General features: G+C 48.9%; 1 protein-coding gene across 1 annotated transcript in view; it reads right to left on the reverse strand.

Annotated features, from left to right (window-relative positions):
* Positions 1 to 9,653, reverse strand: part of LAMC1 (laminin subunit gamma 1) — a 67,270-nt gene extending 57,617 nt beyond the window's left edge. Inside the window, exon 1 of the mRNA XM_075711481.1 lies at positions 9,254 to 9,653. Within this exon, the coding sequence (XP_075567596.1) occupies positions 9,254 to 9,653 (400 nt within the window). The remainder of the gene's footprint in view (positions 1 to 9,253) is intronic.
* Between the last annotated feature and the right edge of the window lie 3,154 nt (positions 9,654 to 12,807).

Raw genomic sequence — 12,807 nt, forward strand, 5'->3', positions numbered from 1 at the left:
GCGGCACCAGCCTCTGCAGCAGCTGCCCCATCCCCGCAGCCCCAAATCTCTTTACTCCACACTTTGTAGATTTTCTTCATAACCCTGCTGGGAATCAGCAGCAAAAAACATTAAATATGACTTTCATATGATTAAAATGACAAAATAACAGCTTCAACTCAGGAAAACTTAAAGCTGTCGTTCAATGAGGGGCTTCTGCCCTCCCCAAACCCTAACATGTGCAAGAGGGGAAACTGCAGAATACTAAGCATTTAACATTTCTGAATTTGCATTGTACCTCTCTCTCATCTGAGTCTGATCAAAATGAAAGCTGCCAGCCTCTTGTCTGAAGACATGTATAAAGCAGCCAGCACAGGAGGGCAGCAGTAATGCTTCCCACACAGGCTGAGAGGCTGCTGCTGGGACCAGAAGTGCCGGGAGATCTCAGCAGAACAACCCCATCCTGGGGATGGGAGAACCAACACCACCACCCACCCCGCCCCCGACTGCATACCCCAGGAACATCTCAGTACCAGGGAAATGGGAGCAGGAGGGAGGTGAAACCCAGGCAGGTTGCAAGGAGCTTCAGAAAGGAGAAGAAAGGGAGAGGGGCCAGAAAACTGGAGTAAAGCAAACAGGAAGTCTGCAAGCTTAGAGCAACCTCAGCCTTAAGCATCGGCTTCCTAACTAGTTCATCAAGCAGCTGATTCAGTGTTGAGGAATTGCTTGTCCTGCACTACTCCGGCCAGGACAGCGGGACCCGCAAGACCTGCGAAGGCAGCTAGCGAAAGCAGAGGAAGTGGCGGCTGGAAGGAAGGCACCAGCTGCTCTAACAAAATAAAAGTAGGCTGCTGGGCCAACCCCTGCACCCCAACTGCTGCAGCCAGGAGGCAGGGCAGAGGGAAACGTGCCGGATCCCTACACATAAACCACATTTTTTCAGAAGCGGGGAGGCAAGGACAGCAGGCAGGGCAACCAATACACAGCTGCTCCCCAGGGACCAGCCCCACAAGCTGCCGGGAAGAAAATCCCACTGCAAAATCCCACCGGATGGGAGCATGTAAAGAACTGCAGATGAAAGGACTACAAATAGTCATCATAATCAGAAGCGGACCACAGAAGTCCTAGGACGAGAATGTTTTCTTTTTACCCTGTCAAGCAGTCCTGCTTAACACTGCTGATATCAAGAAGCATCTGATGCTAGTTCTTCCAGAAGGGAGTTATTTTTCATTCCACTAATCTCAGTGAGAGATACTCTCAACACAAACTGTGCCTTTCAGAGCACATAGCTTATACTCCATAACCTTGTAAGTACAGCACAAGAAAGTACAAGAAAATGGCCTGTTTATCCCTCTTGAAGAGGTTCAATGTAACCGTTTACTTAAAGACTCTATAAGACACATTACCTTTTAATTCAAAGAAGGACAGAAAGATTCATTTTCCTGAAAAAAAATTATATATATACAGGCAAGGGAAACAAATTTTTTTTTTTTTTAAATCTGTTCAGGATCCTGAGTATTTTCCCCCCACAAAAAAACCAACCAGCCCAAGCACAACGTGCTATACGAGCACCAGCTCACCAAGGTGGGAAAGAGGTCTTTTCTGATGCCGAGTAGGTTAAGCTATAAAGCAGACCTTGAAAAATAACTTGCACGATGAAAGTAGTGTGCTTAGAACTGGGCTGGTGCCAACCTCAAACTCCACAGCTCTCCTTCAGCCCTGGAGCACCCGAGGGAATGAGAGTTTCGGGCAACCCACTGGCAAGCCAAGCACTACCACATGCAGTCGCCACTGCCCACTTGAACACACACGTGGTGGGGAAAACAACTGCTGTTATCAAGTGGGGTTTGATGTTTGGTTGGTTTTAGGTTTCTTTGGGTGGTGTTTTTTTTGGTTGGTTGGTTGGTTTTTTTTAAAAGACTTCTCAGACATGGCTGATCTTTCTGTCACAAAGGGTTAAGAGCAATGCAAGAGCCATTTCTTCCTCCTTTCCACTTCAGGCCATTGGTAGGGGCCAGCTGCCCCACCTGAAGCAATTTAACAATTCTGTACCCTGATCTTCCCACAGGAACACCTTAAGCCCCTGAGGATGAATTAATGAGTTGCCTTGTCCTCCTGTAAAACACAGGACCCACTACAAAGCCAAGTCAGATAAGCAGTTCTCCAAGCACACCAAAGTCTGCAACAGAGACAAGAACATTAGAGCAGGCTGACCCAAGAACCCACAAACCCTGAGTCTTTTTAAGATCTCAATATACCACCTCTACAAACGCCTTAAAAATATTCCCCCTTCCCCCACAAAAACAACAAATCCCCCAAACCGACCATACAAATAAGCCCTCAAGCTACCTGGAAGTCTACCTCCCATGTACAAGATGGTACTAGCTTACCTACCAAAGAAAAAAAAAATCCAATAATAGTTTTTGGATACCATTTCTAAAAGAGGAAATTTTGAAATTCTCCATTACTTAACACAGCTGTGTTGTGTCAGAACTGCAGGCATGATTACCACTGGAAACAGCTCTTTGATGACTATCACACTGGAATATCTAAAACAAGTAGAAGCATGGAAACAAGAAGTGCTTTGCCACCCAGTTTCAAAACAAAATGCTGAAGATCACTGAATAATATATAAGGGGGTTGGTTGGATTTTGGGGGTTTTTTGGTAAAAGATCTCTCAAATAGGGCTAGACTGGTAGAAAAAAGATTAAAGACTGAGGCTTTTTTTTTTTAAATTTAAATAAAAATTACCTTGCCATTTCAGATCCTTTTTAGAGTTGATGAGTTTTCACCATTTTCCAAGCTTCTACATCAGAAAAATTCTGAGAAATCATTATGTTTTACCTCAAAACTACCTAACACACCCCACAAAGGCTAACAGCAGTTTGCACCTGCAGTCTGGCAGGCTACAAAAGGCAGCCTCTCATCTCAATATTCCCAGTCCTGTCTGACAACTGTACATGTCTGCTAGTAGCAGCTCTCTAACCTCACAGCGCAGTTGGTTCATTAGCAGCTGTCCTGAACCTCTCATCAATGCTGATGTGACAGCCAACATCACCATTTTAGCACACCGCTAAAAACTCAGCATTACTCAAGGGCTGCTACAGACCATGAGAGCAATCGCAAGTACATCCTTTGCAGACGGCTTAGCATCAAGAGATTGTCCTAATATTACAAAGAGTTTTAAACACAGCTAGTGTTTTTACACAAGCATCCACATTCATCCCTCACTTAAAGCCTGTAAAGCTTGATTTGAGACACACAGGGCTACTCTGTACCCGGGGGGTAAAAAACCAATATACTCCTGTTTGCGCGGCGGGACAACAGACCCAGCAAGGTTTCTGCAATTTATCGGGGTACTATGAAACACATTTTAATTTCTGATCAAAACACACCGTGGTTGCCACCACGAAGCAAGACTTCATGGTTAAGAGATGCGCAAAAGCAGGCTGAAACGCTTCTTCTCGGGCAGGAGCTTACAAGAGGGGCCGCAGCCCCAGGCTGAGCTTCCCAAGCTCATTATGAGTCAGAGACGGTGACATTAGATGCCACTGGTTCAGTTTAACACACCAGACCTCGTATCCCAGCTAACCCACAGGTAGAAAACAGAGCCAGACAGTGAGCCTGCACGAAATCACTCAGCACAGCATCACCGCTGGCAGCAGACGATGAATTAGGGCCCCGAGGACACAAGCGGGAGGTCCCAGTCTGACAAAGGTTGTATGATTACGGACAACACTCACAGTCCTGTTTTTAAGAATTATGGTGAACTAGAGATCCAAGTTTCCCATCCCATCCATCTGTGCTGGAAACTATTTTCTCTACGTGTTGTTTGCTGAACAATCCCGTTTTTCATTTCCGTGGGAAGTGGCAGCCTGGGATTTTCACTTGCAGGCTCAGAGAGGCCGGGAGAGCCTCCCGAAGCCTCGGGCTATAAGAGAAATGCTACTTAATGCTACCGAATAAGCAGAAATTTTTCGGCAAGCTAACAATTCTGAGCAGCAAACAACAGCTTCCAAGGTTTAAACCTACAAAAGCAACTATTTGACTGCGTCAAAACCAGCGATTAATCCTTCTAGCAACTTCAGGGCAAGCACCACAAATAGCAGCTGGTTTTGCAACAAAATACCACACAATCCCAGCTCTCTCCACCCCCCAAAATAAGCGCTCTGCCATGTATAGTATTCCCAAAGGCATCATGCAGTGGCATCACCATCCCAAGAAAGACGCAGGACAGAGGAGTTGGAGAAAACCTGGGAATTTAAAGGGTATGCGGGAAGTGATAAAGAGCTTTAAAGTGACTTTATATAACTGCACTGAACAACTGCTGGCCATTAAAAGCCCTGATCTCTTAACTACTCATGTTGAAACCTGCAAAATGTAAATCAAGCCTTTGCGAGATCAACTAAAATAGAGTCCCCCCCAGGGTTCCGCAAATACCACGGTGAAGCCATTGCGGCGCAGGGATGGCCCTTCCCAGCCTGGGCTCAACACGTCTGCGAGGGCTTCCCGACACACCCCGTAACACCAGCCTAAGTGCCGGAAACGCTCTCCCAATGCATTAATTACCATTTCTCAGAGTTTTTCATTGCAGCTACGCTATGCAACGCTTCATGTGCGTACATCCTGCTTGTTCACAGTTGGTTTCGCGGTGGTTCCCTAGGAAGGCAACGAACCGCAACCTAGTAAAGTTTTAATAGGATAACCAGCAAACCAAGGGCATCACTCTACTGGGCTAAATAAAACAAAGCAACTGATCGCATCCCAGTTGCATAAGCTACATACTTAATTTAAGGCACATTTTATAGCCCTCCCTTCAGAAAAAAAAGCTGCTTTTCGGTACTAAAAAAAAAAAAAAAAAAGGTCTCATCTGCTACAAACAACTGGCAAATCAAGCCAAGGCTGAACATAAGAACTGGCCCCTTGCCTGGGTTTCCTTGTAAATGCCTTCAAATGGCAGTCATACCCCAAACTATGCTTTGCGGACAAAGTATATATAACCAAGCATCATCGCTCTCCTCAAAGCCAAATAAAGGACTGAGCGGTTAGAAAAGGAGGAGATGAAGGAGACAGGCAATCCCTTTCTCCTAACAGGCAGCTGCTTTTACAAGTTTTTTCTTTCTTTTATACATACAAGATACCATCCAGCTTGGTGACACAGGTTTCTAGGCTGGTCTACAGTAGGGATTTCAGAAGAATTCAAGAGCAGGAACTCTAAGCTCTAACCACACTCCATGCCCACAAACACAGGCGACATGTTTTTCATTAAGGCAACCAGCAATTTCATTTTTCTTCTTGGAAGGCAGGCTAGCAGAGGGCTGCCTTCCAGCACCAAATGCTGGCTACTCTTCCCAGGCAATGAGAGAAGAGGTAGGGTTTGGTCTTTCCTGCCTACCAGATTGTCCTGAACACACAGTGGAGGCCACCGGCATCATCAGTCAAGCACATCTCCTGGGCTCTGTCCCTGCTGAGACGCAGCGGGCAGTCACCCACACTGGGAAAGCCAGACCGGGCCACTGCTAGCTCGCAGGCTTGTTGATAAAAGCATGGCTGCTCTCAGCAGAGATGGGGCCACCTAACCACCACGAAACAACCACCAGCGTGCTGAGGACGCTGCCTCTTTGTCTGAGGAACAAAACACCAGGATCACGATAGCTGAAACCAAGCAGATCTGTGCAGAGGGTAAAAGTGGTGGGGAAAAATGAGAGGTGGCTCTAGCAGGGCCAGTTGGGAAAGGAACAGGGAGGCACGCGTGAAAGTGTATAAAAAAAGGTGTAGGAACAGTAGAAACAACAGAAAGCATGCAGAGATTAGAGCTGAAGAAGAAAGAAGTGAGAATCTGCTCTGAAAAAAGATGTAACATCTGAAATAATACAACTCTTTGCCCAGCAACAAAAACACTCCATGCACCTCCATGCTATTTCTTTTCCCCTTCTTCCAGTGTTCAAAGGAGCATCTTTAACACGCAGTTTTGTTTTGGTGCGTTAGGGGTCTAGATAGCAAAGCTATGCCAAAATGTACACACACAAAGCACTGGGGAGATGCCAGAACTATCCCAATGCTCCCAGCAGAAGCTAACAGCACAGACTGTAAAAACAACGTGACACTCTGGCTTCAAAAAAAGCAGGCAACTAACTACATATCATAATGCCTCAGCTTCCATCTTCTATTTAAAACTGGCATCACTGCCCTCAAGTCCCTTATTCCTGGAATATACGGGAACATGGGGGGGAGGGCAATGTTGGGAAAAGACTGGTTGGGTCAAGTCTAAATTAGAAGTAATTCAGCCTGAGGAACTGGAAAATGGGGGAAGCGAAGGGATACTTTTAAATAAAGTGGAAGAAAGGACGTGGCGGTGCTCCCTCCTCCTCTCGCCCACTAACCTAATTACCCAGACACCACCCTGTGAACGAGTTCAACTCCCCCTTTCTTCTGATTTACAGCTGCAAACTCATCTCTCCAAGCCTCCTCGGGGAGGACTCTTACTTAGCGGTCTTAATACCCTCTCATACAAAGACGAACAGCTTTTATAACTCCAGATGCTGCTTGTGCAGGGACTGGTAATTACCCCAATTCCCCTCTCCCCAGGGAGCAACCTAACTTCTGGGCACAGATCTCCTTTCCAAACACTTCTAGGATCCGAGTCTTTAACTCAGTAATAGTGATCTGTGCTGTATTTTTCTATATCAGGCTCTTTGCTAGCTAGTCCCAAAGCTAAATGTTTTTAAACTCGTTTTGAACTGTGAATTGTAAGAAGATTCAAAGATACCCACATTCACATGTTGGCAATAGACCCACAGTTCTTAATGACCTTCTGAAGGCTCCTCCAAAATGTTACACTCATCTACAGGGACCGAACAACGCTGGACATTAATCAAGACATCCCAAACTGCAAAAAACTCAGGGCAGGGCAGCATTTGCATGCGGAAAGCCCGGAGCCAACGCTGCCAGTCCTGAACGGGTGCAAAGCAGCGCTAACCATTCAGGATAGCAGTTCTTTTAGAAATAAAGGCAACTACAGCATCAAACAAGGATACGGGTTTGAGCACACAGCCTAATCCTCGAAGATCATGCCAGAACTCACTGCATAAAAGGCCTTTGTGTCCCAGAATGCCTTTACGTCCTACTGAGTAGGCAAATACTTGTCAAGCCCTTTCCCTCTTCTCTCTTACTGATGTCAATAATTAAGTGTCCTGCAGATCACGGTGCCCTGTGTGGAACAGCCCGGGGGCACACAGAATTCAAACGCGGCACCCAACAGCCCACACAAACAAAGATGGTTCAAAGACTTCACAAGAGCGAAGCAGAGCAATGCTGCAGAGGAGTTAGGAGCATTTGAGACCAAAATGGCATTTTTTGGTACTTGACAGTTCTTCAACCTGCAATGAACTCAGCGACGCGTACAAAATTATACAGGAATATTTACTGCTTGTGCAGCACGTGCACAGATAGCTTAATGCCTTGCTACTAGTCACCCTAAAGCTAACTCCTGCCGCCACCACCACGCCTGTAACAAGCTTGTGATTCTTAAAAGGCTTTACACTACAAATACCCCACCCATAAACCTAACTGGAAAACAATGAAACAAAAAACCCCACACTCAAATATCTGAAAGTCAGCGAGGCAGCTTCATAAAAAGTTGCACTCTAGTCTAAAAATACGCCAGAGCAAATTCACAAAGCTACAAGAGCCTGTGAACAAACCTGAAACCCAAGCAACTGGCAACAATCATGTTGCAATGCTACAGTATTTTAAAGATGCAGCTGTTTTCACCAAAGAAACACACACATTTCTTCAAAGCCCAGGACACAGCACACTGTTTGCTCCAGTATGATGGAAAAACATACTATTTTTCAAAGAATACCCATATACATACAGGTACACAGACTCAAGCACAGGAATAATACAGACACACCTATAAACTAAGTTTTACCTCGATAATGAAAAATTAGTAACTACCTCCCCTTATCTGAGCAATTACATACGCTTAGGTGGTATATTTATTCTGAAGCTCCTAATGCAAAGAAACTCTTTAGGGTAGTGAGATGCTCCCTGCTGCTGAAGTAGATGGATGCAGTCAGCAGGTGACCCCTAGTACAGGACTCAGCGTCATCATCTCCACGTCACGAACGTGGGTGGGAGCTTTCACACAACCTGTCCTCAGGTTGCAAAACCCGAGAATCCGCTCCCTGACCCCTAACGCAACTTTTTTCCTCCAACTTGCACTGAAAGCGAGATGCATTGCTAATGCTAAACCTTAAGATTCAACAGCTGCTCTTGAATAGAAACCATGAATGGTTACACTGAAGAGGTTTTTTTTTTTTAGTTTTTACTTTATTTAATGACTTGACGATATAAACTGTGGTTTTAACTTTCTGTTGGCTGGCTTGCCTTCCAAGCCAATTACCCTTCCTCCATGTCAAGACAGCTTAAATAACTGAACGAACAGAGGAAAAGAAAAGCTTGTCCGCAAACCAAAGCGAGGGCTAAAATACCCCAAAAGGAACCTCTGGGAATGCCAATTAATGAGAAAACTCACCTTCTGCTTTGACTCGATGTTACGGGTTCTGCAGTAATGCTGACTGCTCTCTGACAAACCTAACCCACCCAGTATTTAAAGGACAACGCTGCCCCAGCACAAGCGGATACCGAGCAGATGCGTCCTTGCACGCGCACGTTTCCCTGCGGTGCTTCCCACTTTTCAGTCCAACCTCTCCCAACGGAGGACTCCAGGATCCGAGCTTCCCGGGGCAGGGGGAGAGACACCGCTCACCGCACCGCCGCAAACTCTGCCTCTCGCAGCGCGGGCTCGCTCGCCCCACGGATCGACAGCACGACCAACGCGGAGCGCAACGAAGCGACCCCACGCAATCTTCATTTTCACCTCGCCTCTGTGGAGCCGGCTGAAATTCAAGGTTATAAAGGGCTGGCTTGCAGCTACGGCTATCCTTAAAGAAAACGCCAGCGGCCATAGGGCGAAGGGGCGGTGTCCCGCAGGACCAGACCCTTGGGTGAGAAGACCCCGGCCGCAACCGGGGCTTCGCAGCGAGCGTTTGCTCGAGGCACAGCGAAGCCGGGCGGCATCCAGCGCTGCCGGACTCGCTGTTACGCCCCCCGAAAACCCGCTTCGGCCGCTCAGTGCCCCCGGGGCCTAGTTACGGCCGCCTCTCATTCATTCGCGCCCAAGCGAGGGCTCGGCGAGCCCGGGCGCGGGGCGGCCCCTCAGCCCGGCCCGCCGGCCCCGGCGCCGCCCGCCGCCCCCCGGGCCCCTTACCCAGGCGCAGGGTGAGGTTGACGGCGGTGGGGTGCTGCACGCCCGCCAGCATGGTGCGGCTCTGCCACCAGGTGGCGTCGGCCGGGCTGTTGTAGTCGGTGAGGAAGGCGGCGCCGTGGCGCAGGTGGGGCTGGGCGGCGTCGCAGAGGTGGCAGGACTGGGTGACGCCGGTGACGCCGGTCTGCACGCAGTACTCCTCGGCCGGCGTCCCGCACGTGTGGGTGGCCAGCACCGTGGCGTTGAAAGCGGCGTTGACGAACTCGGGCATGCAGCGCTGCGGCCGGCCGCTCCGCTCCTCCGCGCACTCGTCCATGGCGCCGCCGCACCGCCCGGGCAACCAGAGCCACAGCACCGCCAGCCACAGCGCCCGCGCCCGGCGCTCGTCGCCGCCGCCCCCCATGGCGCTCGGCCGGCGGCGGAGGGGCTGGCCGAGCGGCGCGGGGCCGGCGGAGGGGCTCGCTCGCTGGCTGCCGCCGCTCCGCGCCTGGCCGCGGGCTGGCATGGGATGGGCCCGGCCCGGCCCGGCCGAGGCGAGGCGAGGCGGGGCGGGGCGGGGCGGGGCGGGGCTGCCGGCGCGGGGCAGGCCGGGAGCGGAGTCCCGCCGGCGGAGCGGGCCCGGGAGCCGCCCCCTCCCCCCGGAATGCGCCAGCTTAAAGGGGCGATGGCGGCGGTGGGGCCCGCCCCGAGGAGAAATGCCCGTGTGTCCCCCCCACCCCCGGCGTCTGCCTCCTCTCGCACGGCAGCGGGCGCCGCGGCTGCCGGCGGCCCCACGGGAGGGGCGGCCCCCGTGGCAGGGCTGCCGGGGCGGGCTGGGCGTGCGGCTGTCCCGCAGCACCGCTGGCGTTGCCCGCGGCGGGCGGGAATACCCCCGCCATGGCGCCGGGCCCCGTCACAGCCTCTGCCCTGTCAGGGCCCAACAGCAGCCACCCGTTCCTTTATTTTAAAGCCTTTTCGTCGGGGGGGGGGGGGGGGGGGGGGGAATTCCAAGTTTCCCAAGAAAAGTGAGCAAATTGTTTGTGCTTTGCCAGCTGGAGCGCTCTGAACACTCTGTCCAAGGGCACGGGCCCGAGAAAGAACGGGCCTGAGGGGACCTGTGTTGCCGCCTCAGCTTCTTTAAATTTTAATGAACTTTTAGCTATTTTCGTATCTAAATCCAGATCTCTGCGCTGCTTAGAGGCATGGGCTCTGTCGGAGGTGGCCAAAGCCCGGGTTATGATTTTTAGCTGTCGCCATAAGATCACCCTGTGACTTCTCAGGTTCAGGAATTATGTAAAGACGAATTGTGTAAAATCCAGGAATCGTGTAAAGCCAAAACTGCTTTTATAGGAGAAAGTGCCTCCAGAAGCCTGTTCAGGAAACAGGAAACGTACTCGGTGAGATAGAAACTGATGCGAGAGTCAAGGCTTTGTAACCTCGGTGTTGGTTATATTCCGAGAAAGCCTGAAGGCAGCCTGTGGCCGAAAGAGCAGAAAAAATAGTCTGTTCTGTGGAAGAAGATGCGCTTTCTTGTTTTGAAGTAAACACACATATATATATAGAAGTCAGCCCTTCTCTTTGTATATGAAGTGCGTGTGAGACTATTCACCAGGTCCGCATGGCACGTACTCGTAAGCGAGCCTGGAAATTACCCTGCTGCTAGTATAGTAGGTGGTGTTACTACATTTGGTGCTACACGTTGGTGCGGTGATTCCTCTTTTTGCCTCCCCAGTAAGCATTAACCTGGCCATGGTGAGATAGCCTCTGTGCCGAGAGTCCCCTGCACACCCCCAGCACCAGCAGAAGGGACGCGGGTGCGTTAGAAAGTCACCGCTGCATCGCTATTGTTCAGGCTGGAATTACGCATCTCCAGCGGAAAGTTTGATTTCCGCCGCTTCCCCCCGCTTTTCCTCCGTTTCTGAAAACAAGCCGGCTGCTGTGGAAGTGATGCTGAGCTGGTGCCATCAAGGCAGAAGCTCTGGAAATGGCACGCTGGTGGAGATTCTCGGCTTCAGTAGCAGCCTGTCGGATGCCTGCGGGTGAGAGCGGACACGGCAGGGCAGGCGACAAGGAACAAGAGGGCTGGAAGCCACATGGAGCAGATCGGTGTGAGGGAGGGAAGGATTAGGATAGAGGTGAGAACAGGGCAAGGACTCTGAGCAGCATCAGAGGGTATTGCCACAAATCCCAGTCAGTGGAGCAAGGGGATTGTCTGTCCACGTGTGGGAGGTTCCCATGGATAATGGAAAAAATTAAGCTTAATGCAAAATTCTTGGGTTTAAAGATACTCAGTACCTAAAACCAATGATTTGCTTGAGTTTTTTAACTCATCCTCTTCCAACATTTTAAAGTATGTTTGTAGGACCACCCTCAACAGTTTATGTGAAGCCCTTCTGTCATTTCCAGGTTACTGATTCTAGTAAAGGAATCCTGAGAAAGAGGTATCTGCTGATATTGCCATCAAAATCCGCTTCATAACTGCGATTTCATCTTTGACATGCATATTCAAAGTACTAGGACAGATTGAGTGATGCAGTCATATTTCATTCGGTAAACCTGCACTCATCTAACTAAAACCAGAATTAAATATCATATCCCTGTAAATACATGACCTGTGCTTTCCTTTTAATGTCTTACCTGCTGAAATAGTTGCATTGCAGCATATTCCCCATAAACACATTTCCTTTCCAACACAGAAAAAAGCATCCTCACATGAAATAACCATGTCTTAACAGCACAGAACCCAGATAACTTCTCTAACCTTGCAATGTTTACGGGGGTGAATAACAGTAAAAATACCTTGGTCAATAAATTCTTACGACTGGAAATTCCCATGAAGCGGAGTGAGTCATCCTGCATGGCAGGAGTGGCCTGAAAGGAAGGAAGGACTGTTTGATAGATAGGATGGGCACAACAACGAAACTTTCAGTTAACCATCTGTAAAATAGAATAATATTTGTGGATAAGGTTCGTGACTGTGCTGGGCTTAGACAGCATGGGCGTAATGAAACAACAGTGAAAAAATGGCATGGCTGCTGCTTCAAAAGCAGGTGCAAGTCTTCAAGCACTTACTGCCCCACATTGTCCTAATCACAATGATATCAAGTCTCAAGAAAATTTGCTTTCTATTTAATAAAGAGGTGGTCAAGGAAGAACTTAAATATATAAAGTTAACTGTAGAAATCGGCACGTTATTACTTCAATTCTTTTTTGAAGTACACAGATCGGCTTAAATGAATGAGAACAAGTGGGGAGAGAGTAAGAACAAAGAGAAGAAATGCAAAAAAGGAAAAGCAATATAAAAATCTGAGAGGAAAGAGCCTTTGTAAAAGCAAGTCTTACAGGAAATTCTGTCAGCTTTCGGAAGGCCAGAACTCCCGAGGTTGGCAGTCTCGCTCTCTGAATAGACCTCTTTTAGAAAAAAAAGAAAAAGAAAAGCAGTATTTTCTTTCCTTTTGGTAAAAAAAAAAAAAAAAAGCAGCAATGTGGTGTGCACCCACAAACAATTTGAAATAACAAATTAAGAGCACAGGTAGTCTCTGTCCCTCTGCAGCAGCTCAAACCAAGTGCTAACACAC

Source organism: Pelecanus crispus, chromosome 5 (genome assembly GCF_030463565.1).
Source record: "Pelecanus crispus isolate bPelCri1 chromosome 5, bPelCri1.pri, whole genome shotgun sequence".
Taxonomy (NCBI): Eukaryota; Metazoa; Chordata; class Aves; order Pelecaniformes; family Pelecanidae; genus Pelecanus; species Pelecanus crispus.